The sequence below is a fragment of the Carcharodon carcharias genome, chromosome 26 (genome assembly GCF_017639515.1).
Source record: "Carcharodon carcharias isolate sCarCar2 chromosome 26, sCarCar2.pri, whole genome shotgun sequence".
NCBI lineage: Eukaryota > Metazoa > Chordata > Chondrichthyes > Lamniformes > Lamnidae > Carcharodon > Carcharodon carcharias.
Genome location: NC_054492.1, coordinates 12,500,016 through 12,527,368, shown reverse-complemented (window position 1 = coordinate 12,527,368; position 27,353 = coordinate 12,500,016). Strand labels below are relative to the sequence as shown.

The 27,353-nt window shown below is 42.5% G+C and overlaps 1 protein-coding gene across 1 annotated transcript in view; it reads right to left on the bottom strand.

The window, feature by feature from the left end:
• hdgfl3 (HDGF like 3) overlaps positions 1-27,353 on the bottom strand; it is a 125,651-nt gene that overhangs the window by 22,523 nt on the left and 75,775 nt on the right. The window contains exon 4 of the mRNA XM_041175126.1: positions 10,618-10,776. Within this exon, the coding sequence (XP_041031060.1) occupies positions 10,618-10,776 (159 nt within the window). The remainder of the gene's footprint in view (positions 1-10,617; positions 10,777-27,353) is intronic.

Here is a 27,353-nt window from a genome sequence, read left to right as displayed (position 1 = left end):
AACGAAAGTATAACTGGGAGCTAGATTGAGTAGGAGGTTTGGAAGTAATCATAGTAGTATTTTGTGGATCTATGTATGTATTTAAAATCAGTTGTCTAATTAATAAATGTTGAATCTAGTTTTGTAAAAACCTGTAAGACTTGAGGGTCTTATTATTACTGAATTCAAGGCATACATCTCGAAATTTATATAAATTGCAAATAAACTGTGGCAGTTGTTTCAAGTTTCCCTCGAGGATTTGAATGACTCAGCACTTACCATCAGCTGAGCCATGACCAGAATATCAGACATACCAATTTATAAATATCTGCAGGTACACATTGCCATACAGTATCTATGTCCCCAGATTTGATCATACTGTGGTGTAATTTATAGTTCCTTGAACTTTTAACAACCTTTAATGTACCACATCAAGATAGCCACTAGATGGCAGCACTACAATATGCTCCCCCATTGTAAATTATGGCACAACATTTCCAGGAGTGAAGTATCTCTTTAGTCAAGGCTCTGCCCCTCACCTTTCAGCTCAAAGTGTTTTTCCTTGTAACTTCTTGGAAGTGCAATCCGATAAAGGCACAGTGAGGGCAATGGGTATCTGGAACCTTGGTGAATGATAGGATCAACAATCTTAACTCCTTAATTAATGAGTTTTAAGAAACAAGAAAGCGGCATAGTAATGACCAAGAGACAGGATGGATTAAGAGTCAAATCAGGTACAGGAAGAGAAATAAAGAGAGAGGAAGATAAAATAATCAATTTAAGAGAGAGAAAAAAAATCAAGTTAAAGTTATAATTGTAATTATCTAAAAACTATTTACTACCTGTAGGAATGAGACTCCACAATTTCAGTTGTTCCATTTCTGGGCTGAAGATATTAGATGGCGTGGCAGAAACATGAATCTTTTCATTAAAATCGTATTTATGCTGTTTACTACCTACAGTCATTTTCTGTGGTGAGATCAATTGGCAATTAATACGCAAACCACAAAACTCACAGGGAGGTTGCCAGCGAGTTTCCATTTTCACAAGGCTAACAGCAGAACAATCAAAATCGTTTCACAACTTATGGCGACTTCCAATTCCTGGGTTATCTCTTTCCCACAAACTGTTGGACAGCTTATACATTAATAATACTGAACACTGTTAAAATTGTTCATTCTGACAGTAAATTCTGAGCTACTTTATTAATAAATATCAATAGTTGTGCACTGTCAAAGTGTATGTTTCTAACTGATGATTTGATCAAACACTGGTTTAATTTACTCTTTCCTAATTGGCTCTAGACAAGGATGAAGAATCTTTATCGCAGTTACACAGAGACAGCCACCAGATGGCAGCATTATAATATGGCGGCCATTATAAATAATTCTGAAGAAGAGCCATATTGGACTCGAAACATTAACTCTGCTTGTCTCTTTGGAGATGCTGCCAGACCTGCTGAGTTTTCCCAGCACTTCTTGTTTTTATTTCAGGTCTCCAGCATTTGTAGTATTTTGCTTTCATGAATAGTTTAAAGGCTTGTTTAAGCTCTATGTGATGCAAGGTTGATGGAGCAAGTGTTGGATTTTGGAGGATAGTAGAGGATCAGTTGCAGCTACTTTCAGAGATTGCAGTTAATACAACCTGAGTTCATAATCTCTAACATTTATCAATGACGTTCAGTCAGCAAAGAACTGATGCTTTGCATTGGTAAATTACTCAATGTGAAAATGGTGATATTTTGAAAAGATTCAACTAATGACATAGTAACTCTGAGAGCCTGTTTTAGACCACTTCTAAATCAATGTAACAGACCTGGCTGGATTTTTACAGTTTCTCAGTTGCACCCTTGTCCTTCTATGCGTACACAAGAAATAGGCTCGGGAGTAGACCCCATGGTCCATCGAGCCTGCTCCACCCATTCCAGACAATCATGGCTGACCTTGGGCTTCAACTCCATTTTCCTGTCTGTTCTCCATATACCTTAATTCCCTGTGTGGAATCTGTCTATCGCAACCCTAAATGTATTCAATGATGGAGCATCTGCAACCCTCTGTGGTAGAGAATTCCAAAGATTCACAATCCTTTGGACAAAGTAACTTCTCCTCATCTCAAACCTAATGATACCTTATCCTGAGACTGTGCCCCATGTTTTAGACTTCCCAGCCAGCAGTAACAATCTCTCAGCGTCTACCCTATTGAGACCCTTCAGAATTTTGTAGGTTTCAATGAGATTGCATCTTATTCTTCTGAACTATAGAGAATATAAGCCCAATCTACTTAGCCTTTCATCACAAGACAATGCCCTCATCCCAGTTGCCAATTCAGTGAGCCTTCGCTGTACTGCCTCCAATGCAAGTATATCCTTTCTCAAATGTGGAGACCAAAGCTACACACAGTATTCCAAATGTAGTCTCACCAAAACACTTTACAACTGTAGCAAGGGTTCCCTATTCTTGTACTCCAATCCCCTTGCAATAAAGGCCAACATGTATTTGTCTTTTTAATTGGTAGAGGTCACGTTTTTGGAAGATGCCGATAAAGGAGCCTTGGTTAGTCGATGCAGTGCACCTTATAGATGTTACACACTCTGCCACTGTGCGTGAGTGGTGGAGGCAGTGTATGTTAAGGTGGTGGATGGGGCACCAATCAAGCAAGCAGCTTTGTCCTGGTTGGTGCTGAGCTTCCCGAGAGTTATTGCGGCTGCATTCATATAGGCACATTGAAAGTCATATGAACATATGAATTAGGAGCTGGAGTAGGCCTTTTGGCCCCTCAAGCCCGCTCTGCCATTCCATAGGATCATGGCTAATCTGATTGTGACCTTGACTCCATATTCCACCTATGCCCAATAAGCTTTGACTTCCTTGTTAGTCAAGAATCTATCTACCTCTGCCTTAAAAATATTCATTGACCCTGCTTCCACTGCTCTCTGGGGAAGAGAGTTCAAAAGACTCATGACTCTCTGAGAGAAAATATTTCTTCTCATCTCCATCTTAAATGGAAGACATCTTATTTTTAAACCGTGTCTCCTAGTTCTCGTCTCTCTCAAGGGGAAAGATCCTTTCAGCATCCATCCTGTCAAGTCTCCTCAGGATCTTCAATAAGATCACCTCTTCATCTTCTAATCTCCAGTGGATACAGGCCCAACATGTCCAATCTTTCCTCATAACATAACCCACCCCACATCCCACATATCAGCCAAGTGAACCTTCCGTGAACTGCTTCTAACGCATTTATATCCTTTCTTAAATAAGGGGACCAAAACTGTGCACCGTGCTCCAGATGTGGTCTCACCAATGCCCTGTACAGCTGTAGTAAAACATCCCTACTTTTATATTCCATTCCCCTTGCAAAAATGACAACATTCCATTTGCCTTCCTATCACTTGCTGTACCCGCATACTAACTTTTTGTTATCCATGTACAAGGACACCCAGATCCCTCAGTACCTCAGAGTTCTGTAATCTCTCTCCAGCTAAATAATATGCTGCCTTTCTATTCTTCCTACCAAAGTGGACACATTCACATTTTTCCACATTATACTCCATCTGCCAAATCTTTGCCCACTCACTTAACCTACCTAGGTTCCTTTGCAGACTCCTTATGTCCTCTTCACAACTTGCTTCCCTACCTATCTTTGTGTTATCAGCAAATTTAGCAACCACATATTCGGTTCCTTCATCCAAGTCATTGATATAAATTGTAAATAGTTGAGGCCCCAGTATAGATCCCAGTGGCAGTCCACTCTTCACATCTTGCCAGCCTGAAAATGGCCCATTTATGCCAACTCTGTTTCCTGTTAGCTAACCAATCCTCTATTCATGCTAATATATTACCCAATACACCATGATCTCTTATTTTGTGTAGGAACCTTTGATGTTGTACCTCGTCAAATGTCTTCTGGAAATCTAAGTACAGCACATTCACAGGTTCCCCTTTATCCACGTTGCTTGTTACTTCCTCAAAGAACTCTAATAAATTAGTTAAGCATGGTTTCTCTTTCACAAAACCATGTTGACTCTGCCTGATTGCATTGAGATTTACAGGGTGCCTTGCTATAACATTTCTTAATAATGGACTCCAGCATTTTCCCTACGACAGATGTTAAGTTAACTGGCCTGTATTTTCCTGCATTCTATCTCCTTCATTACTTGAATAGAGGGGTCACATTCGTTATTTTCCAATCTGATTGGACCTTTCCAGAATCTAGGGAATTTTAGAAAATGAAAACCGATGCATCCACTATCTCAGCAGCCACTTCTACTAAGACTCTAGGATGAAGTCATCAGGACCTGGGGTCCTGTCTTTTAGTTCTATTAATTTTCTCAGTCCCTTTTCCTTAATAATTGGAATTGTTTAAGTTCCTCCCTCCCTTTCACCTCCTGATTCACAATTATTTCTGGGATATTATTTGTATCCTCAACAGCTGGCCTGTCCAACCTTTTCGCTTGTGAGGAGGGCACATTTCCATTTTGTTCTCACTCAAGTGGCTGAAGAGCAAATTTTGGAAAGATAAGGTTTGGCACAACGTTACACTGAATTTTGAAAAAAAGTTGAGGTATTATAAAAGAAACAACTTGCTGACCAAAAACAAAGCAATGTCAGAGCCATCAATTGTTTTTAAAAAAAGAGCAATTGATGAAACTGGCCATTAGGGTGTGGGAGGGTCTGAGACCCTGTGTGTCAGGCTCTCTCCCATTCTCAGGGTGCTCACCCACCCACCCTCACTCACTGTGTGTGGGTGTGGGTATGTGTTGGTGTGTAGGGGTGAGAGTGAATGAGAAACCTGAGACTGGGAGTAAGGCAGACACACACTCTCCCACATACACACACACACACACACACACACACTCTTACTCTCACCCAATACGCACACACACACACACTCTCCACCCCACATGCTCTCACCCCGACACACACACATTCTCACTCCCACACGCATGCACTCACTTACTCTCTCTCTCACAGACACCAGCCAACCTCTCTCCTGACACGACTCAGGGGCCTACAGTGTCTTATCCCCAGGCCTCACAGCCAGCATCTCACTACCGGACCCTGCAGCCTCTCCTCCCTGTGGTCCCAGCAGCTTGACCCTCTCCCAGGACCTGGCTGTCTCTCTCTCTCCCTCTCCCCCCCCCTCTCCCTGCCTGTCTGAAAATCTCTTTCTCCGCAGCAAACTCATTGCTGCTCCTCCAATCACAGACAGCTTCTCTCAAACATTTAGTGAGGCTATCAGCAGCAAACATGGGGGAGGAATGGCCAGTGACTGGAGGAACCGCCTTGTAGAATCATCCACTCTACTTCCTCCTCTGACTGGCATTTTGAAAGCTGGCTCCGGGGGCCACGGACCGGATGCAGCCTATGGCCTGCGAGCTGCAGATTGGACAAGCTTACTCTGCAGTGAAGACAGTTGCAAAATATCTGTTCAATTCATCTGCCATTTCCCTACTTTCCATTATTAATTCCTCATTCTCACTCCAGAAGACCAACGCTTACACTTTTCCTTTCCAAAAATACCTGTAGAAACACTTACTATCTGCTTTCTCTCATATCTTCTCCTTATTAATCTATTAGTCATTCTTTGCTATTATTTATATTCTGTCCAATCTTCTGACCTGCCACTCATCTTTGCAGAATTATATGCCTTTTCTTTCAATTTGATACCATCTTTAACTACTTTAGTTAACCACAGATGGCGTGTTTCTCTTCTCATTGGAATATCCTATCTTTTCTGAGTACCCTGAAATATTTTCTCAAATGTCTGCCTCTGCTTCTCTCCTGACCTATCCCCTAACACAATTTCCCAGTTCACTTTAGGCAGTTCTGCCTTCATGCCTTCCTAATTGCCCTTATTTAAGTTTAAAACACTAGTCTTAGATCCACCCCTCTCTCCCTCAAACTCAATGTGAAATTCAATGCTATTATGAGCGCTGATACCTAGGGGCACCTTCACTATAAAGTCATTAATTAACCCTGTCCCATTGCATATTGCCGGATTTGATAGAGCCTGCTCTCCGGTTTGTGTTAGAACATGCTGTTCTAAGGAACTATTCCAAAAACTCATCATCCAGGCTATCTTTGCCAATCTGACCCACCCAGTTTATATGTAGATTAAAATCACCCATGATTATCGCTGTACCTTTCTCACAAGCCCCCAATATTTCTTCCTGTATACCCCGTCCTACTGTGTGGCCACCTTTACGGCGCCTATAAACGACTCCCATCAAGTGACTTCTTACCTTTACAATTTCTCATCTCTTCCCAAACTGATTCTACATCTCGATCTCCAGAACTAAGATAATCTCTGTTCACTGTTAAAATATCATCCTTAATTAACAAGGCTACCCCTCCATCTTTTCATAGCTTCCTAAATGTCATGAACCCGTGAATATTCAGATCCCAGTCTTTGTCATCCTGCAGCCATGTCTCTGTAATGGCTATCAAATCTTACATATTTGTGCTGTCAATACATCAGTTTTGTTATGAATGCTACCTACATTCAGATACAGAGCCTTTAGTCCTGTCTTTTTACTAGACTTGTAACCTCCAGCTTCATCTGCTGGTGCATTCTTAGGTTTATACACGCTGTTCCTTCCTGCCACACTCTGTTATTCATTTCCCTTATTCCAACCTTGCTCTCTTGCTTTGTCTTCTCTACTCATCACATCTTCCCAAACTTGATCCCTTGCCCCCCCCACCCCACCCCATGTAGTTTAAAGCCATTTTTGCTGCTCTAGGTATATGACTCATCCCGGCATCATTCAGTTGAAAGACTGTCCCAATGGTACAGCTTCCACTTTCCCCAGTACTAGTGCCGGTACCCCATGAATCGAAACCCATTTTTCCCACACCAATTTTTGAGCCTCGCATGTAACTCTGTAATCTGATTTACCTTACTCCAATTTGCTCATGGCTCAGGTAGTAATCCAGAGATTATTACCCTTGAGGTTCTGCTCATACTGCCTCAGCAGAACCTCTTTCCTAGTTCTACCTACGTTGTGGTACCTACATGCACCATGACCTACTGGATCCTCCCCCTCCCAATGCAGTTTCTCTCCAGCCCAGAGCAATCCCCCGAACCCTGGCACCAGGCAGGCAACAGAGCCATCTGGACTCCCGCTCATGGCTGCAGAGAACTGTGTCTATCCACCCACATTCTGCAGTTGCAACACAGCAACTGATCCGCCATTTTTAGTGTTAATTAATTAATTTTTCTTCATTATTTTCTAATTAATAAACATTGTTACTCTCAATACTGCTAATGAACCTTACTACAACTAATAAAACCTTACAATTATGAATAAATTACATGAGCTTTGAAGATAAACGAGCAAAATGTTCACCAATCAACCACTTATCTGTTCTCCTGTGATGTCACAGTTTGCTATCTCTCGGTATGTGGCTGCTCTGCTCTGGAGTCACAGACTGGATTGGATTGGATAGCTCTTCTAGGTGCTGCTGACTACCTCTAGGTCCTCTTTTTGCCTGCTCTCCATCATAGCATTCCATCGGACTCCGGACTTGTGCCTTGTAGATGGTGAACAGGCTTTGGGGACTCAGGAGGTAAGTTACTCGCCACAGCATTTCCAGCCCCTGTGATGGTAATATCATTGAATGTCAAGGGGAGATGGTTAGATTCTGCGTTGTTGGAGAAGGCTATTGTTTGGCACTTGTGTGTGGCACAAATGTTAATGTTAATATAAATGCTAATGAACTGTGAAAGCTACGCAGAAACATTTGGTGGACTATTTTTGGATGCTCACATGCATGACTCTTCAGGCTATACATAGTTCAGTATTACTCAGTGCTGAACACTGCATATGAAGCATTATAATTTTCTACCAGCAGAAATTATTCATGAAAATCATTTCAATTTACCCACTGAAAAAGACTGTCTTGACCTTTGCTAATGAATGTGACATCATGCACTGGTAGTAAAAGGTGGAAATAAAGAACCCAACAGAAGTGTCAAAACAGCCAAGCTTTTCTGAAGCTTATCCAGGAATTCTGCAGCGAGTAATCATCTCCTGACTCCTCAAATCCTCCCCACCATCTACAAGGCACAAGTCAGGCGTGAGATGCAATACTCCCCACTTGCCTGAATGAGTGCAGCTTCAACAACACTCAAGAAACTCAACGCCATCCAGGACAAAGCAGCCCGCTTGATTGGCACCCCATCCACCATCTTAAGCATTCACCAGCAACATACAATGGCAGCAGAATGCACCATCTACAAGATGCACTGCAGCAACTCACTGAGGCTCCTTCCAAACCTGTGACCTCTACCACCCAGAACATGAGGGCAGCATGAGAACACTACCCCCAGCAGGCTCCCCTCCAAGTCACACACCATTCTGACCAGGAAATATATCGCCGTTCCTTCATCACTGAGTCAAAATCCTGAAACCCTCTAATCTAACAGCGCTGTGGAATTACCTTCACCACACAACTGCAGCTGTTCAAGAGCAAACTGAGGGAGGAAATAAATGCCAGCCATGTCAGTGAAGCTCACATTCCAAGAATGAATAAAATAAAAACCCTTTCTCTGGCACAAGATTGCTTTAGGCTGTGGGAACACATTATTCCAGTTGCTGAGGCAGGCATAATCCATGCAGCATTAGATTCACATTGGCCTGCCACCCCTCCTTGAACTTTCATGTTTATGGGAACATGCAGCTTTACTCATAGATTATCTTTGAGTTTGACCTTGAGGAATAACCTGTTTTAGCCCGTAGAGACGTTGTGAATATTATAAACAACGCTCATCATATCAGAGTGCACAGATTGCAGCAAATGGAGAGTAGATGGACCTGCTCCACACAAGAGCTACTTCAGAGTCCTGTGGATTTGTGAAAAAGCTGACAGCCTTCACCACCTAGTGAGTCAATATGAGTGGGATGCAATCACTTGGGAGGTCAAAGCAATGTCCCTGGCTGCTGCATGTACAAGGTGTTTGAGCTTGGCCTAAATAGCCAAGTGGCTATGGTACTGGGCTTGTAACCCCAAGATCAAGAGTTCAAATCTCACACTGGCAAACTATGAAACAATGTAACTTCATCTGAAACAGATGGAAGTGGGTTTGTACTCAAAAGAGTTACAAGGTGTTTGATTAGGAGCAAAGTACCAAGGCAGCCAATTCCCATGAATGATATCATGTGTTATATCTGGTTTGAGTGTTAGTTCAGGCTGCACAGCTATCTCTGGGTAATGAGTGCTAATGATTGTAGACTGGTAGAAAAGAGGTAGTAGGTGTCAGTATATTACATGCCAGTGAAGCACCTTGAAATATTTTCCAAGGTTAAAGGCACAAGGTAATTATAAGTTATTGGCATGGTGAAATGAAACAAAATGTTCAAGTTTTTCTACTTTGCAAACTGTAGCCGAGGTCCCTGAAAATACATAGGCTTTATAGGCCATTCCCCCCATAACTAAGAGGGCAGTGTAAGGCTAGGGAAATAAGCCGGGACCCACTTAGCAGGTCAGGTTCTCGCTTGCACGGGTAGCTTTTCGGGATCCACGGCTGTTCCAAACATGGTTGGCCCTGTCACAGGTCCACAGTGCTGTCCTCTTCCAAGCTCACTCTAAGACAGACAGCAGGAGACCTGGACAGCTGTTTGGGCAGGTGCTGCTGTCCCAGCCCATGGTACAGAGTGTAAAATAAACTCATTCAAAGTGAACAGAACCTGTTACTAAATGTGAAAAATACCACATTGCAGTCACAGCTTCTAACATGCAGCTTCTACATTGATTCGTAACCTTACCTTTCTTTCTCAAGGAGCGCCTGGATCAAAATTCTGTCCTATTACCCGAATGCAATCAACGTTCTTCTGTCTGGCCTGTAACTGAGTGTACACCTGGTGCCCATTTCCTTCATCGGAAAGAGTTCCCAGAGGATGTGCTGCCACTGAAGATGTTGGCTCAGTGTAGTGCTTTGCAGACTGCACTTTCTGCTTTTCACCAACCACCAACAGTCTTACCACACCACATCAGAGCTTTACCATTCTGTTTCAACTACTGTTACCCTAGCCTTAGCATCTGTGCCTTCAGCTGTCCAATCGCTCTAATGGCTTGATAACACAATGCATCGACTGACTCACCATGAGAAACATCAAGGACACTCACTAAAGGTATCTAAAGGCACAATGTTGCCACCAGCACATTCTCACAGGAAGACCTTCAATGGTGGAATGCCCTACAAGTTGGTGCAGAAGACATTGGAATGACAGTGTTTCTTTGTAAGCGACTTTGAAACCCCTCACCTAAAATGGAAAGCAAATCTTAAATAAGATGTGGAGGAATTACTGTATAAACAGTGGTCCAGACAATGTCTGAAGGGAATCAATGAAGACAAATGTAAATTACTAATACAAATGTCTAAAGATAACAGTGGTTTACTTTGTTTGCTGTGGTATATTGATGAACTGAGACAATCCAGACTGCAGGTCTGATAAGTCCAACTAAACTTAAGATCAAAACATTAAATATTCTGACTAAGATCAATTTTAGAAGATTAATTCCACATAATTTTCTTCCAAACAAGAAATAATCTTAAGAGAACGGCCTTAACCTAAAACAACATTGAAAAGGTACATTATACAGTATACTTAGATTACATGAAAAGAATCTATTCCCTTACCTTGAAAGTAGCTTTTTTTCGCTTGGAGCCTGCTTTTTCATTTCTGCTTTTAGCTTTTCCCTCCTCATCTATTATCTCACCCCCTTCGCCTTCACTACTGGCATCTGCTGTATTCCCTCCTTCTCCTTCTGTCTCTGAAGAGCTCTGTTGCTGTATTGCCTGAAACAAAAACATAGCAGGATTGTGAAAACATGACACACTGTACCAAACTGAACATGTCCAAAAAGAACCACACCCAACTGTTACAGGCTGAATTTGTAATTCAAAACCTACATTGGGTCTCAGTCCTTTCAAACCGATGGATCTATTCCAATTTTTTCCAAAAGTAACACTGTAAACTCTTTCTAAAGAAAATGTCCTAAGTTGACTTTTGCACCCTAAAGAACCTGTGGTAAAGTATAAAGATGAACTCATGTTTCAATAGAGGCACTGCCTCAAAAAGCAACCCCATATTGACAGGGGATATTCTTTTGAGGTTAATTAGAATTTGAAGTAATTTTTTGATAAATCTGATTACATGTGCATACACATCAAGGGGAAATGTTGCAAAAATGCATTTAGAAAATATAAGGAAAGACTTACATTTATATAGCGCCTTTCACAACCTCAGGATGCCCCAAAGCACTTTACAGTCAATGGAGCACTTTTGAAGTGTAGTCACTGTTGTGATGTAGGGAATATGCAGCCGATGAATAGACAGTAAGATCTCACAAACAACAATGAGATAATGGCTAAATAATTTGGGGTTTTTGGTTTTTGTTTTTGGTGATGCAGGTTGTGGGGTAAATGTTGACCAGGACATTGTGGATGTCGCCCCCTCTTCTTTGAATAGTGTCACAGAGTCTTTTACGTTCACCCAAGAGGATACACCAACCCTCAGTTTAATTTCTCTTCTCAAAGAGAGTATCATTGAGAGTACAGCACTCCCTCAGTACTGCACTGGAGTGCCAGCCTAGAGTTATGCCAGTATGAATTATACTTTTTCCCCTTAAGTTATTTGTTGAGTTTTCTAACTGTCCAGGTAAAATCTAACAACAAGTTACTATGCTAAAATCTGTAGCTCAATCTGCTTTACCAAACTATTATTCTGAATTTACCAGCTAACATTTATCTATATTTTCAAAATGTTCATACATGACTGAAGTTTGTTCCTTTAAGACTGCCAGTTCAAGGATAGACTCTGATGATCTCCAATCACCGTGTCCTGTATTTTCTGGATACTTTATTTTTATTTCAAGGTGGCTGACACACTAATGGCCTAATCAGATCTTGTGTTGCTTGGCCCAATAATATTACATTCTTGGTGTAGCAAAATGGTGCTTTTTCCTTTTCATAACTGACAGCAACTAGATAGTGGATTGAATGAGGTCTCTATAAGACGTTCCGAATATAGTTATTGAAATTTGACAAGTAAAGTATGTAGAAATCAATGTTGCTTCGCTTATTGAGCAAAACGATTGATGATGGAGAGAACAGGTGGTAAATGCAAAGTGTTAAAGAATAGAAAAATATTTCCAATTCAAACAATTTTAATTCAAAAGATTTTGTGATAGAAACTGCTATATTAATATACTATTACTTGTTAGAAGGTTACAACAAATAACTTTTAAAAATTAAATACTGAAATAACTAGTTTTTGGTTCATACTATTGCAATGAAAAATTGAACTTTTGAGGAGAGATGACTTCACTCAAAGGGTTGTGAATCTTTGGAATTGTCTACTCCAGAGGGTTGTGGATGCTCCATTGTTGAATATGTTTAAGGCTGGGATAGGCAAACTTTTGGTCTCTTAGGGAATCTAGAAATATGGGAAAGTAGAGTTGAAACCCATGATCAGCCATGATCATGTTGAACGGTGGAGCAGGCTAGATGGGCCATATGGTCTGCTCCTGCTCCTATTTCTTGTGTTCTTAAGTCCTGCTCTAGTGGATGCATTTTTCTGATATCTAATGTAGCCATCATTGCTCTTTGTGCTTAAGCCTCTGGGGTGGGTGAGAGTGTAGAATGGGCAACACAGAATCAGTCACCTCTCTCATCTCTCCTGATTTTCAGTTCCTTTGTCTTCACATCAGGTTTTTGGTTGCCCTTCTGACCCATTGGAGGCACTTTGCCATTACTTCATGTCATCCAGCAAGCTCAGTAGGAACCTCTTCTCGCAAGAGGACTTTTCTTCAAACTCAGTTAGCTTTCTGAATGCCCAAATATGTACAGCAGGAACGATCCAAAATGTGTCACATAACGTTACATGTCATAAAGATGACTAACAGAGGTTCAACAGTGCTGTTCCAAGTGCTGATCAGCTGTGCATTTGCTACAGTAAGCAGGCATGCATGGAATAATGTGCATTCCTGCAAACATGTCAAATACAACCTCAATTCATGTACTTAAGGAAATTAACCACAATTACACTGCTTATAACCATACTGACCACAGCACAGAAGGAGGTCATTTGGCCTGTTGTTCTTATGTACCCCAGGGCAAGTCTCAAAATAATTTTTCATGCTGGGGTTTCTATGAGGCTAAGGCATAAAATGGAAGCAAGCAGCACCAAATCTAACGTGCAAAAGGCTGCCCAAAGGCCATGTTTAGCTTGCAAGCTCCTTTTATTCAACCTCTGCTTCATCTCAAATGAAATGTGCAAAGTCTGTTCCAATTACAGTTCATTTCATTGGGAGCTGAAACTATTTCTGAAATTGGCATTTTACACTTAATATACAGGGAAAAGGATGCAGCCCTTCAGATGTCCAAGAAGGCTAGAAAAGGCCATCCAGCCCATCAGTCTGTGCCAGCTCTTTCAAAGAACAATCTAGCTGGTCTCACTCCACCACCCTTTCCTCATACTGCTTCAAGTATTTATCTAATTCCCTTTAGAAAGCTCAATGGAATCTGTATCCACCTCCCTATCTGATAGTGTATTCCAAATCCTAACCACTTGTTGCATAAAATGATCTTCCTCATGCTACCTCTAATAGTTGCAAACTATTTAATTAGGCCATGTAAACTTGTCATTCTGTGCTATGTTCCCATCACCTCTCTCTGAAAGTAACTAAGCTATTCAAACGCCAACCCCTCGCCCTCACTGTTGATACATCAGTGGTTGTAGGGTTTGAACACTCTGGTCTGGACCGCAAAAGCTGAGACTAGAACAAAGACGTTATAGTTCATGCTAACAGCTGGTGATATCAGCTACCTCCAAAGAGACAAACTTCAGCAACAAGAAACCCTTATGCAATTCAGGAATTGCAAGTTGTTCACCCATAGGATCGATAAATTAGAACTGATGAGATATCAAGGGGGAGGAGGTCCACTAGTGTTGGTATGACAAATGATAGAATCAACAAGAGGCAGGAGAAATTTAGGAAATAATATAAAAATATAGTGGGATATCTTTAAACCAAAGGGTGACATGTAGAATCATTGAATGATACAGCAAGGAAGACAATTCAGCCCATCATGCCTGTGCCAGCTTGTTGAAAGCTTTCTAACTTGTTTTATTGTTCATTCATGTGGTGACGGAGTTGCTGGCAAGGCCAGCATTTATTGCCCATCCACAGTTGACCTTGAGAAGGTGGTGGTGAGCTGCCTTCTTGACAACTGCATAGCTTGCTAGGCCATTTCAGAGGGCAGTTAAGATTGGTTGGGCGTGGAGTCACATATGGCCAGACCAGGTCAATACAGTGGATTTTCTTCCCTTTGGGCTTTAGTGAACCAATGTTTTTTTTCATATAAAAATCTGGTAGTTACATGGTCACCATTCCTGAGACCAGCTTTTTAATCCTGATTTATTTAGTTTGCTAAATTTAAATTCCTCGCTTGCTGTGGTGGGATTTGAATGCATGACTGCCAACACAGGCCTCCAGATTGCTAATCCAGTAACATAACCCCTATGCTACCGTATCTGTGCCTTGGTCTGCCTCATCAGCCTTCCCTTTTTCTACCTTTTCAACTATTCATCCAATTCCCCTTTGAAAGTTTTTACTGAAACTGCTTCCACCGCCCTTTCAGGCAATGAATTTCACATCGTAATAACTTGGTGACATCTTGCAGATTTATTTGAGGGTATGGAAAGGATGAGTGGAATATCTGACCACAATCAATGGTTACTGAAATACTGTTAATAGGAAAGAACTGTCTTCATAGATAATTGAAACTTATTTAGGAACAATGGGCTAGGCAGAACCCGACAGGGAGACAAGCTTTTGGTGAAAAATGACAAAACAGTAACTGGAATTTGGAAGAATACTTTCATCAAGACAGATTCTGTTGCAAGGATGTGTTTGTTTAAAAAATATCATTTCCAATTTTGTTTTTCTGGTCGTATTTTAAAAACACTGGAATCCTCTGAAGACAATGGAAACTGTCCAGGCGGCTACAATATACAGCTTGCATTCCAACAAGTGGGATAGAAAATAAAGACACTCAACCCCCTGGAGAACGTGAAAGACCCCATCCCCTGCTGGTTTTACTCCATTCTGAGACTTTTCAATTGTTTCTGAGGTGAGACATCAAAATGCAATTACCTGCTCTGAAACTACAGCCAGGGTCTTCTGGTCCTACCTGAGACGTATCCCACCGCAGGCAGGAATGGAAAATTTGGAGAGCTGGCCAAAGGTCCATTGACTTTTGGTGGCACCAGAAAATCCTGGGCTATAACTAAAGCAGACATAGACTAATAGAACTCCTCTGGAATATACAACCAACAGGGTACTTTAAAGGACTGCTTACCAAGCAGGAGAAAGAGATCAAAATATAACGCTGTACCGAAACAGGCTGCTGAAACTGTTTGCCCTCTCTGTCTCTCTTGGAAGCATTTTGTGCAGGTTTGCAAAGTAACCATCCTGTGAAATCTACTGCAAACCAAGATCTTTTGGGAGCAAAATGTGGAAATCTGCTCTATTCAACCACAATCAGGAAGACAACTGAACAAAACGGCCTCAATGTGGAATCACTGCATCGAGACCAGCCAAGGAACGGCTAACTGTATACTCCTTTGTTTTTTTTTTCACGAACTGTAAAAAGGCCGATTCTCTTACTCTGCCATCTGTAGTTATGTGTGTCTGTGGGCCCAGAGAATGTGTGTGATGTATGAATAGTGGTTCCGATTCACCTAGTCTTTTCTTAATTCAGGAAATAGTTTCAATAAACTTGTCTTCTTTTTTGTTTAACCTGAGAAAACCCATCTGATTAATTCTTTACAATCTGAAAGCGTAAATAGTGGGACTCATACAGAATTTGCAAAGCACATCCTCTCTAAATTCACTAAAAACCCTGTTACTGTCAAACCTGGAGTGGAAGAATAGGCAAGTCATTTCACCCCTCCTCACGTGGGGTCACAGCAATTCACAAATATTCATTAATGAAATGAAAATGTTCATTGGGGTAAATGCAAATATTATCAAGTGGAGATAAGAAAGCATGAAGGATAAATTCAGAGATAAAAACAAAAAATTGCGGATGCTGGAAATCCAAAACAGAAACAGAATTACCTGGAAAAACTCAGCAGGTCTGGCAGCATCGGCGGAGAAGAAAAGAATTGATGTTTCGAGTCCTCATGACCCTTCAACAGAACTAACTAGTTCTGTTGAAGGGTCACGAGGACTCGAAACGTCAACTTTTTTCTTCTCTGCCGATGCTGCCAGACCTACTGAGTTTTTCCAGGTAATTCTGTTTTTGTTAAGGATAAATTCAGATTCTGTGAATATCAAGGAGCATTAGGGATGAAGTGCAGAAATTAGTAGCTAAGAATGCTATTGACATTATTGGTGTCATAGAAACAAGACTGTGACCAGGAGATGGACATAATGGAGCAAAGAGTGTTGAATGTTCCTTGAAGTTACAGCCTGTAGAATTGTGAAATTGTTGGTAAGGGATAGTTTAACAACCACTGACAGTGGAGTTCCTGCAGAGGTAGAATTAATCTGACTGAGAATTAGCAAAAGGATAAGAAAGTAATCAGCCGATGAACATATGAAATAGGAGGAGTGGACCATATGGCCCCTTGAGCCTGCTCCGCCATTTAGTATGGTCATGGCTGATCCTCTGCCTCAACTCCATCTTCCCATCTGCTCCCCATATCCCTCGATTCTCTGAGAAATTGAGTATTGCTGAAAGAAAGATATGTCGAAGCTTTTTATCTTGCACTCATCAGGATATTTTGGAAGAATACCAATATAAGGGGGAAGCAACAATTTATGCTGTATGAGGAGTGAGTGCTGATTGGTTGGCAAGTGGACTCTGATTGGTGGAGGCATTGCCATGGAAAATGCACCAGTGATAGTGACCATGGCAACACCTCTATCAATCAGAGTCCACTTGCCAACCAATCAGCATTCTCTTCTCATACGATATAAACTGTTGTTTTTCCTTTATATCAGTATTCTTGCCAAGTTTCCTGATGACTGCATGACAAAAAGCTTCAATATGTCTCATTTTACAGCAATACTCAAGTTCTGTACTACCAAACGACTAAATCTATCAAACAAGCCTTTATTATTATAGCTTGTGGCATTGATCACAAGCTCAAGGTAAACTCAGCAGATAAATTAAAGAGGCTGTGACATTCACTGGAATTACAATAAACTAGGGATGAAATAGAAATATTGGGTTAACTAAATTGCACAGTCAAAGCTCATGCAATGTTATTAAGATAAGGAGTGACTGGGTCTAATATATTTGAAGCAGGGGATTAAGGTTTGCTAGATGTAGAGTTCCACAATTGATAGTCACATGGAAATGATCACTGTTGAGTTATCATTGACATTGCAACAAAGCTGTGGCCAAAAATAACCATACTTATGTTTTGGTCTAGTTGATGCAGTTGAAAGATTAGTCTTTGAAATTAGGAGAAAATGTGAGGAGTAGAACAAGAAAATAGTAAATAATAATGTTAAGAATACTGTAAAGAGTCAATTTTACAGAATCACGTTCCCAGCAGAGAGTGAGTAAACAGTGAATGACGCAGAAATTCACAGGTACACATCCCATGATTTTCCATCCATTAAAATTAACATAGAGAATATGATGAAACAAAAGAGAGGGTGCATGATGCATGTCGGGTAAATTGTTCAAGTGAGAACTAGACCAAGTACAATAAGTCAAGAGAGGAAGTGAAGAGGAAAACAAGACTAGCAAAAAAACAATGAGAATAGAATGCTGTAAACATAAAAGGTAACACAAAACTCTTCTACCAGTATGTAAATAGTAACCGGGTAGTAAAGGGTGATGTGGGGATTACTATGGATGAAGAAGGAGATAAATGCTGAGAAGAGTAGGGTAAGGCGAGAATACTTAATGGAAACTTTGTCTTGGTGCTTACCAAGGCAGTGGATGCTGACAATATATTGGTGAAAGCAGTGATAGTAGAGGTAATGGATGGAATGAAAATTGATAGGCAGGATGTGCTGGCAATGCTTAGAGTGGGTACAACACCTGACCTGGATGGTTTGCATCCAAGGTTGTTAAGGGAAGTAGGACTGGTGATAACCGAAGTGCTTGCCATAAACTTCCAAGCGCTCCAAGGGGGAGGTGCCAGAGAATTGGAGATTGGCTAATGTTCAATAGATAGGGAAGGTTCAAGAAAGGGTGTAAGGACATTTCTATTAACTGTAGGCCATTTCTAAAGGACGTTTCTATAAATATAGTTTAACATCTAGGTCCTAGGCCAAAACATCTTCAGCTGCTTCATCAATGACCTTCCTTTCATCATAAGGTCAGAAGTGGGGATGTTCGCTGAGTGCACAATGTTCAGCACCATTCGTGACTCCTCAGCTACCGAAATAGTCCATATCCAAATGCAGCAAGACCTGGACAATATCCCGGCTTGGGCTAACAAGTGGCAAGTAAAATTTGTGCCACTTGAGTGCCAGGCAATGACCATCTCCAACAAAAGAGAATCCCACCATTGCCCTTTGACATTCAATGACATTATCATCACTGAAGCTCCCACAATCAACACATTGGGGGGTTACCATTGACCAGAAACTGAGCTGGACTAGCCATATAAATACTGTGGTTACAGCAGCAGGTCAGAGGCTGGAATCCTGTGGCAAGTAATTCACCTCCTGACTCCTCAAACCCTGTCCACCATCTACAAGGCACACATCAGGAGCATGATGGAATACTCTCCACTTGCCTGGATGAATGCAGCTCCCACAACATTCAAGAAGTTTCACACCGTCCAGGACAAAGCAGCCAGCTTGATTGGCACCCCTTCCACAAACGTCCACTCCCTCCACTGCCGACGAACAGTAGCAACAGTGTGTACCATCTACAAGATGCACTACAGAAACTCATCAAGGCTCCTTAGGCAGTACCTTCCAAACCCACAACCACTACCATCTAGAAGGACAAGGGCAGCAGATAGATGGGAACACCACCAACTGAAAATTCCCCTCCAAGCCACTCACCATCCTGACTTGGAAATATATTGTCGTTCCTTCACTGTTGCTGGGTCAAAATCCTGGAACTCCCTCCCTAACAGCACTGTGGGTGTACCTACACCACATGGGCTGCAGCAGTTCAAGAAGGCAGCTCACCACCACCTTCTCAAGGGCAACTAGGGATGGGCAATAAATGCTGGCACAGCCAGTGGAGCCCACATCCTGTAAAAATGAATGTAAAAAATAAATCTGTGGTGGATAAGATTTTAGAAATATGTGTTAAAGATTCCGGGAGGGGGTGTGAGGAAGAAATTTTATACACAGTGAGTGGCAATGACCTGGCACTTGAGAAATGAGGTGGCATGTGTGATCAGCGTTCACACTGTGTGGTGTGGGGTGTTGGGGGAGGGACGGTTGAGGGGTCAGGTTCAGGGGGCCTTTAAATGATGCTGGTAGCTGGGCTGCTGTGTTGGGGGACTGAGGGGGGCCTTTCTGACCAGCCCACCTCCATACCTACACTCCTCATGCACTCCGTCTCATCTCGCTGATTGCACTACGAACCTGACCCCTGTGTGAAAATACTGGGCAAAGTCACACATGGGTTGGGTGTGCATTTTGGAAGGCACAGAAGTGCACAGATTGGGTGTTTGTGAACACAAAGTAAAATATGGCCCTAGGCCTCTATTTATGAAACCCAGAATCCGGGATGTTTTATTAATCACTTTTTCAACCTGCCTTGTCATCTTCAATGATTTTTTTATTATTTATTCTTTCCTTGATTTGTGCATAAATACCCCTGGTCCTGTAACGCCTTAAGAATTATACCCTCAATTTTGCATTGCTTTTCTTTGTTCTTGTTACTAAAATGTATCACTTCACACTATTCTGCATTAAATATATGTGTCCGCCCATTTCACCAGCCTGTCTATGTCTATCACTACCCTCCTTACAGTTCATGATAATTCCAAGTTTTGTGCTATATGTAAATTTTGAAATTGTGCTCTGTACACCTAAGTCTAGCTCATTACTATAGAGAAAAGAAACAGTGGTCCTAATACCGACTCCTGGGAAACCCCACTATTTACTGTCCTCCAATCCGAAAAACAGTTGTTCACAACTACTCTCACTCAGCCAACTTTGTATACGTGCTGCACTGTCCCTTTTATTCCTTGTGTTTTTACAACAATCAATAACATTGCACAGTCACCATACTGAGACTAGCCTTCTATTCCAGATTTTTTTTTAATTGAACTTTTCAATCCCACCAGCTGCTCTGGTGGGTTTTGAACCCATGCCCCCAGGTCCTCTGGATTACTGGCCCAGTGACATTACCACTACATCACCATCTCCCCTTATCATCCTGGATTGATGCCTGTGGCCAAAGAAATGCCTGTCTGTCCCCCAGCTATAGAATCCCCTTTCATATGAACGTACAAATTCGAAGCAGGAGTAGGGCAGGAGGCCCCTGGAGCCTGCTGCGCCATTCAATAAGATCATGGCTGGTCTGATTGTGGCCTCAACGCTACTTTCCTGCGTAACCCCGGTTAAATATTCATTCTTGGGATGGCAGCATCTCGAGCAACGGCAGCATTTATACCCTTGCCTAACTGCCCTTGAGATGGTAGTGCTGAGCTATTTCAGAGGGTAGTAAATCAACAACTGCAAACTGTGGATCTTGAGTCGCATGTTGGCCAGACCAGATAAAGAGGGCAGATTTCCTTTAGTGAACCAGATGGGTTTTTGTAATAATCCAGTTAGCTTCATGATCATAAGACTTAACACTTTATTCCAGATTTATTAATTGAATTTAAATTCCCCTAGTTGCCGTGGTGGGATTTGAACTCTTGCCTTTGCAGCATGAGTCCAGGTCTCTGAATTATTATGGCTTTCCCAGCCCGCCTCATGCCCCCACTGTATAGTGGGGCCAGTCATGGTGCCATGGACTCTACTCTGGCTGCACTCCCCAGAGGAACCATCACTTTCCTCGGTATTCAGAATGGGATGCTACTGAAGAGCGAGGTGCACTCAGTGGACTCCTGCCACATATCTGGTCCCCTCTCTGCCTGAATACCCCTAAGCTGCAGGGTGACCACATCAAGAAATGTGCTATCCATGTAGCTGTCAGCCTCGCCGATGCACCATAGTGACACCAGCTGACGCTCATGCTCCAAAACGCAAAAGGTTTAAGCGGTCTCGTGCTGACGACACTGCCTGCCCAATGTGGTTGTCCAGGATATGAGAAGCCTCCTGGAGTTCCCACGTTACAGGATGTGCCCTGCCGCTCATCTGTTTATTAGACCAACTAAACTTAACAGTCAGGTCAGAATCATCCCAGATTTGCACTAAGTGCGGTAGCGGGCGGATAAAATGAAGTTTTGCACCCCAAACCTGCTGCATTATTAGTGCATTCCTGGAAAACCGCCATTTCCATGGTAGGTGGGCTCTCATTCGCCCACTTCGCCATCACCTCACTGCTTCATCACACCGGGCACCATGTTTAAAGTACAGCCACGCGCACACACCTCAGTGCTTCCAGCCCACGACTACTGCAGGGAAGATGTTCACGAAAGGCAAAAAGACTGTAGCCCCCAGGGTTTTTGATGAGTCACTGGAATGTCACTTGGATGCCGTGGAGGCCCACTGTGATGTCCTCTACCCCCCACTCTGGCCATAGGTTGGGCAACAGCATCGCCAATCTGGCATGGCAGGTAGTGGCAGCAGTGGTCAGTGCCAATGCTGCATAGAAGGGGTTGGCCATCCAATGCAGATAGAGGATGAATGATCTCATCCATGCAGCCAGGATATGGCAAACATCTCATCACTCTAAACTCACACACTCAAGCCCATCACACATTCACCGGCATCTCAATCACTGCCACCCATTCTCAAACACATACCCTCACATGTCCAACAGGCCTTATCTCATCTGGAGACTGCCTCCTCAGCCCTCACCATCTTGAGGCCACTGGCACAGCTCAACATGTGCCCTCCCACCCACCCCACACATCTTGGGATACCCTCCTTCCCCAGTACAGCCTTTGCCCTTTAGCTGTTGAAAAGCCACCCACATGTGGCTGATCTGGTAGACAGAGACCTATGCATGAGCCCCCCTAAGAGTGATGAGGTGCTGTCTGTGAAGCCTGGCGCTGATGGCTGCGAGTGCTGACCGAAGCAAGGTAGGCAAACAAGCCTCGGAGTCCTGAGTGAAGTGCAGCCCACCAAGTGCACGTTGCTTATGTGCTGTTGTGAAACATGTTGGGTGTTTTCCCACTGACGTAGCTGGACAATGCAGCAGTGGGGTAGGGGGAATGATTCCGGCAGGCTGGCCTTATAATGATATGCTGATGTATTACAATGAGGTTCCTGACAGCCGATGGCAGGAAACATGACCCACCATCGGCGGGCTGAGCAGACGATCGCAAACTGGTTTCATGCCGTCGTGAAACCAACTGCGCCATCTTGTCCGCTCACACCACTGAACACGCCCGACGCCGGCGGGCATGAAAATCAGGGCCCAAGAAACAAAAGACTTCTGAAAAGCTTACATAAAAAAGTAACTCAACAGTCAGCACCCTCTCTTATGCTGTGATACTTATCGTTCTTTTACCTTGCTCCCTGATGCACATATTTATTCCGCTCTGTTCCTGAACTCCCTCAGCTATGTATTCCTCACTTTGGGGCTTTCTGAACAACCAATCACCTCTGTGTTGTCCTGTTCCACCACTGATTGATTTTTTTCTTCTGTTGATTTGCTCTCCCAACGCACTCTTTCAATTGCAGCCCAGGGACAAACATTCGAATTAGACAGTAGGGAGCGATCCGGGCCCCAATCTCATTTGCCTGTTGAGTTGCCAGCTGGTGTCAATTTTGACAGGGCAATGAGGAGAAGCAGGCCAACAGGTTTGTGCTCAGCTCCTCTCTGGCAACGGACGCTTGCCTTAATTTTTGGAATGAGACCCAGGGCCTACTTTCATTTCAGGCTCAGGTCTCCTCGATAGTGAATCAGAAAACGGGCCTAGGTGAATTTGCACTCTTGGACCTGTGTTTCTACGATCAAAGTTGTCTCTTTGCTTTGCTGGAAAAAGTCATGCCAATTTATTATCTTTAGGAAGATATTAATTGCAACAGAACCCAAAGGCTGACAGTGAATTATAAGTGATAGAACATTCTGGAAACTGCAAGAAAGAACGGGAACAGGAAATGTGCTGTCGGCTGTACACTGCATGTGAAATGAAAATGGAAAACTGGCACAAGTGACAAAATATGAAACTAATGAAGAGCAAGAAAAAATTTCCCAAGAAAATAGAATATGTTAATTTTCCTTTAAAAAACGTTACATGTAATTTACCTAATTTTGATGTTAGTACTTCATATATGCAATAAAGCATATTAAGCATATATTTCAACTTTTCTTTTACAACAAAGAGATTTGTTCCAAACTATACAGCTGGCAAATACTCATCAGAGTGTGGTATCTAGATGGTATGAATGAACTGGGTGCCGACTATAGCCAATGCTCCTAATATTCCTTCTCGAAGTAGACCAGTTTAAGACTTAATAAGTCACTGGTAATCCGAAATTTCTCCAGATTTATTCAGTTCACACATTGTCCTAATTTCCAGCAACTGAGGCTGCTGTCCCTAGCGCCAGAGAGAGCAGGTGGACTTCAGCAGGAGAGCAGAGCAGGCAAATAGCTAACAAAATGAGTCAGGAAGAAGTCTTTTGGTGAGTGGAGCAACACCAAGGACTGGATTTTTCTCTTGTGAGCATGTTTTGCAAAGTCAGGGCATTTCGTGGCTTGCAAACGGCATTCCCAACTGATGTGAGACTTTGCCCGGGATTTTCCCGCTGGGTTCAGGTTCACAGTGCAGCTTGCACTGTGTGAGTGCAGCATGTGTGCGGGTACTGAGGTGGGCTGGTGAGACGGCCTCAGATCTGGGCAACATCAGTATGGTACCTAACACTGTTCAAAGGCCCCCTAAACCTCACCCCTCACATACCCTCACCCACCACCTCTGGCACCCCATTAGCCCTCCATACCAAACCACCCCCCATGTATTCTCCATAGCCACTCACCCAGTATCCATTATATGCAGTTCCTCAGATTCCATGCAATATCAATGGACAATGTTTTACATTCCTTGGGGAAAGAAATAAACCTTTCACTTTCTAATAAAAGCCTCCTTCAAACATCATTGATTCTGAGAAAAAAATGCATTCTGCCATGCAAAAAAAAAACTTGTAATCCCATTAGCTTCCGTCAACAAACCAGAAACCACATCTGAGGCACAATCTATTATTACAACCTCTTAAAACTGTCATTCATTCTCAGATGAATAGGACACCCACCGTTCTGAAACCCATTCGCACTGAAACTGTGATGAAACAAAAAAGGGAAAAAAAACTGACCTTAAGTTCAAATCGAAATCAGTTCCTATCAGGCCTTGAGGCTTCTGTGCCAGCTTAGAAAGGGCTGCACATGCGCAGTTGGTGTCTTTCACGTCTTCTAGCCGGAAACCAGCCTTGCGCGTATGCACAGTTCATTTCTTTGATGTCTTTAGGCTGGGAACTGGCCCTGTGCGCTTGCACAAAAAAAGGAAAGTGAAACAGTGTGAAACTGCAGATCAGGTGACCTGAAGAGGAGCACCATTGCGGAGATGTCCCTGGGAGCAGGACATGGGGAGGGGGAGAGGGAGAAGGTCCCAAACAAAGAAGAAGATTCCCAGACCAGGGAATGTGGCAGAAACAGGTCCCAGAAGAAGGGCCAAGGTAAGGGACAAGTAAAAAGACCAGAAACAGATCCTGTTAAGTAAAGTTGAGAAAAAGGAGAGGAACAATAGGCTCTGAATTAAAGAGAGAGAGAGCTACGGGGAGCAGACTTGAAGCAAAGTGGGCTCGAGAGAAGCCTGAAGATCTGAGAGGGCAGCCGAACGTTGCTGACTCTGTGCTCCGGGCCATAAGGCCTTCTGGAGCAGTCGTGTTCTTCTTGGCATGGCTGAAGATCTGAAAGCGGCTTGGAAGGTGAAAACTGAGTGTACGCCAATATCCAGAGGAAAGCAATCTCTGCAGGAGTGATTGAAACCCTGCGGGTGGATCCTCGTTAAAGCCATCTGAACGGGAGCAACGTTTGAAGAGAATTCTAAGGAAAGTTCTTCAAGTGCGGAGATTGGCAACCCTCCTGAGAAAGATGGAATTTCAGTGAGACCGGTTGGTTCATGGTGTGACAAGCACTTGGGTGGATTGTTGAGAAATCCATAAAACCTGCTTTGGCCCCATCTGTCATTTACTTTGGAGTACAGCTTGTCTGACCACAGTTGGTTCACATGCCCTGTATACTTACCCTGAATATTAGAGCATAAGATAGATATGGTAACCTATTCTACCTTTCCGAATTTTTATGTGTCGATAAAGATATACCTAGGGTGAAGGAGCGATGAATATTTGAATCATTTTCTTGTGTTTGTATCGAGATCTTTCCAACCTCTTTGTCTGGTGTAATATAGATCATTTTTCTTGTTTAATAAATGTTTTATTCTTTGTGCTAAAAGCTTATCAGCAGATTCAGTAACTTAACTCCGCGGTTTCTAAAAGAAAGTTAGAATCTATCAAGCCAGGTTTCGTTCTGGGATATGACTTGTCCAGTATGAACATCAGCTGGTATCATAACAAAACTCAGCCAAGCATTGAAAGCAGCCACAACTGTCTAAACAATCGTGTACCCCCTGAGATGGGAAGAACAGAAGGTGCTCATTTCAATTTCAAATCAGAGTGCCTGATTATCAATGAATCAGAGTAGGTAGTTAAATCTTTTTCAAGCGTCAAAATGTTTTGTTCTCTTATCAGCCAGAGCTGTTGCTCTATTTAAATTATACTATGAAAGATGAGAGCACAGGCTGATAGAGCATTTTCTAACAGTTTTCACCATAATACAGTACTTTATCCATTGGAAAAATACTGTAATGCATGTGAGCAATCACACAATGTTGATCAGTGTAAGGTTCAACTTAATTTTGAATGACAGATCCCAATGATGAATCACTGCATTAAAAACACACCTACATTATAATACAGCACCTAATAGTGGCATTTGAAAGTGTGAAAACATCTTAAGTTAGCATTTTGGCATGTTCCAGGTTCCTTATCAGGCATTCCATATTCTTCATGAATTCTCAAACCTGGAGTGCTTTCAATGGGCTTCCAAAACCATACATCACCAGACTAAAATGGTGCAGGGAGGAAATCAAATTTTCACCCCCAATTTATAATGGGGGACCTGACCTCAGCGGGGGTGTGGGCGTGTGCGTGTTTGCACACTAGTGCCCAGATTTTTGCTCCGAAGTCCTGGCTCTGCGAACCTGATCTTTAAAAATGGCTGCCTGCATGTCAGATTTTCATTCCGAGGGGCAGGCCCACTGCCCCTGGAACAGGGTAGAGGCTGCCGGGTGCGGAGGTGGGCTGGGCAGAATGCACATTTGTAATGAAAACTGTCTATGTAAAATTGCCATGCTGTAATTACACCCTTTCCCTGGTGATGGTGCTGTGATACTTTAGCTTTGTGTCTCCCGGCCCCTCAGTTTATTCCGCAGAGAAACTCAATCCTACTATATTCACGGTTTCCTAAACTGTCTTACACTTTGCTATTTAGCAATAAATACGATAAAATCGAAGTGTTTAACATAAACAGAGATAATGATGAATGAATTACATATGTGCCCTATCCTCTAGCTACTTCAACTAAATACTATTCTTGGTCCTGCTTCACCATATAGAGTACCATGGGTGATTAGCTAGTGGATAAGAACAGAAGGCCATTCAGCCCATTGAATGCACTCTGCTATTAAATTAGATCCTTACTGATCTGCAGCTCAACTCTATTTACCCATGTTTGTGCCCTAGGCCTTGATAACCTTACCCAAGTGAAATCTAGCGAACTCAGCTCCAAACATCTTAGCGACAACAGCTTTTTAGGGGAGAGAGCTCCAGATTTTCAACTTCCCTTTGTGTGAGGAAAAGCTTCCTGATTTCACTCCTGAATGGCTGAACTCTAAATTTAAGATTACATCTCCTTGTTCATGACTCCCCCACCAGAAATAATAGTTTCTCTAAATAAAACACATCAAATCAACTTAACAGTTTAACCACCTTGATAAAATCACCCCCTCAATGTTCTACCATTGAGAGGATACAGCTAAGTTTTTGCAATCTGTCCCCATAGTTTAACCCTTGTAAGCCTCAGCATCATTATACTGCCATAAATATATATGGGAACAGAATATTACACATGTCAACAAAACTTTCTTCAGTATTGCTGGCAAGTCTACTGTGAAAAAACTTCATGAATAATGTTTTCTTTATAAT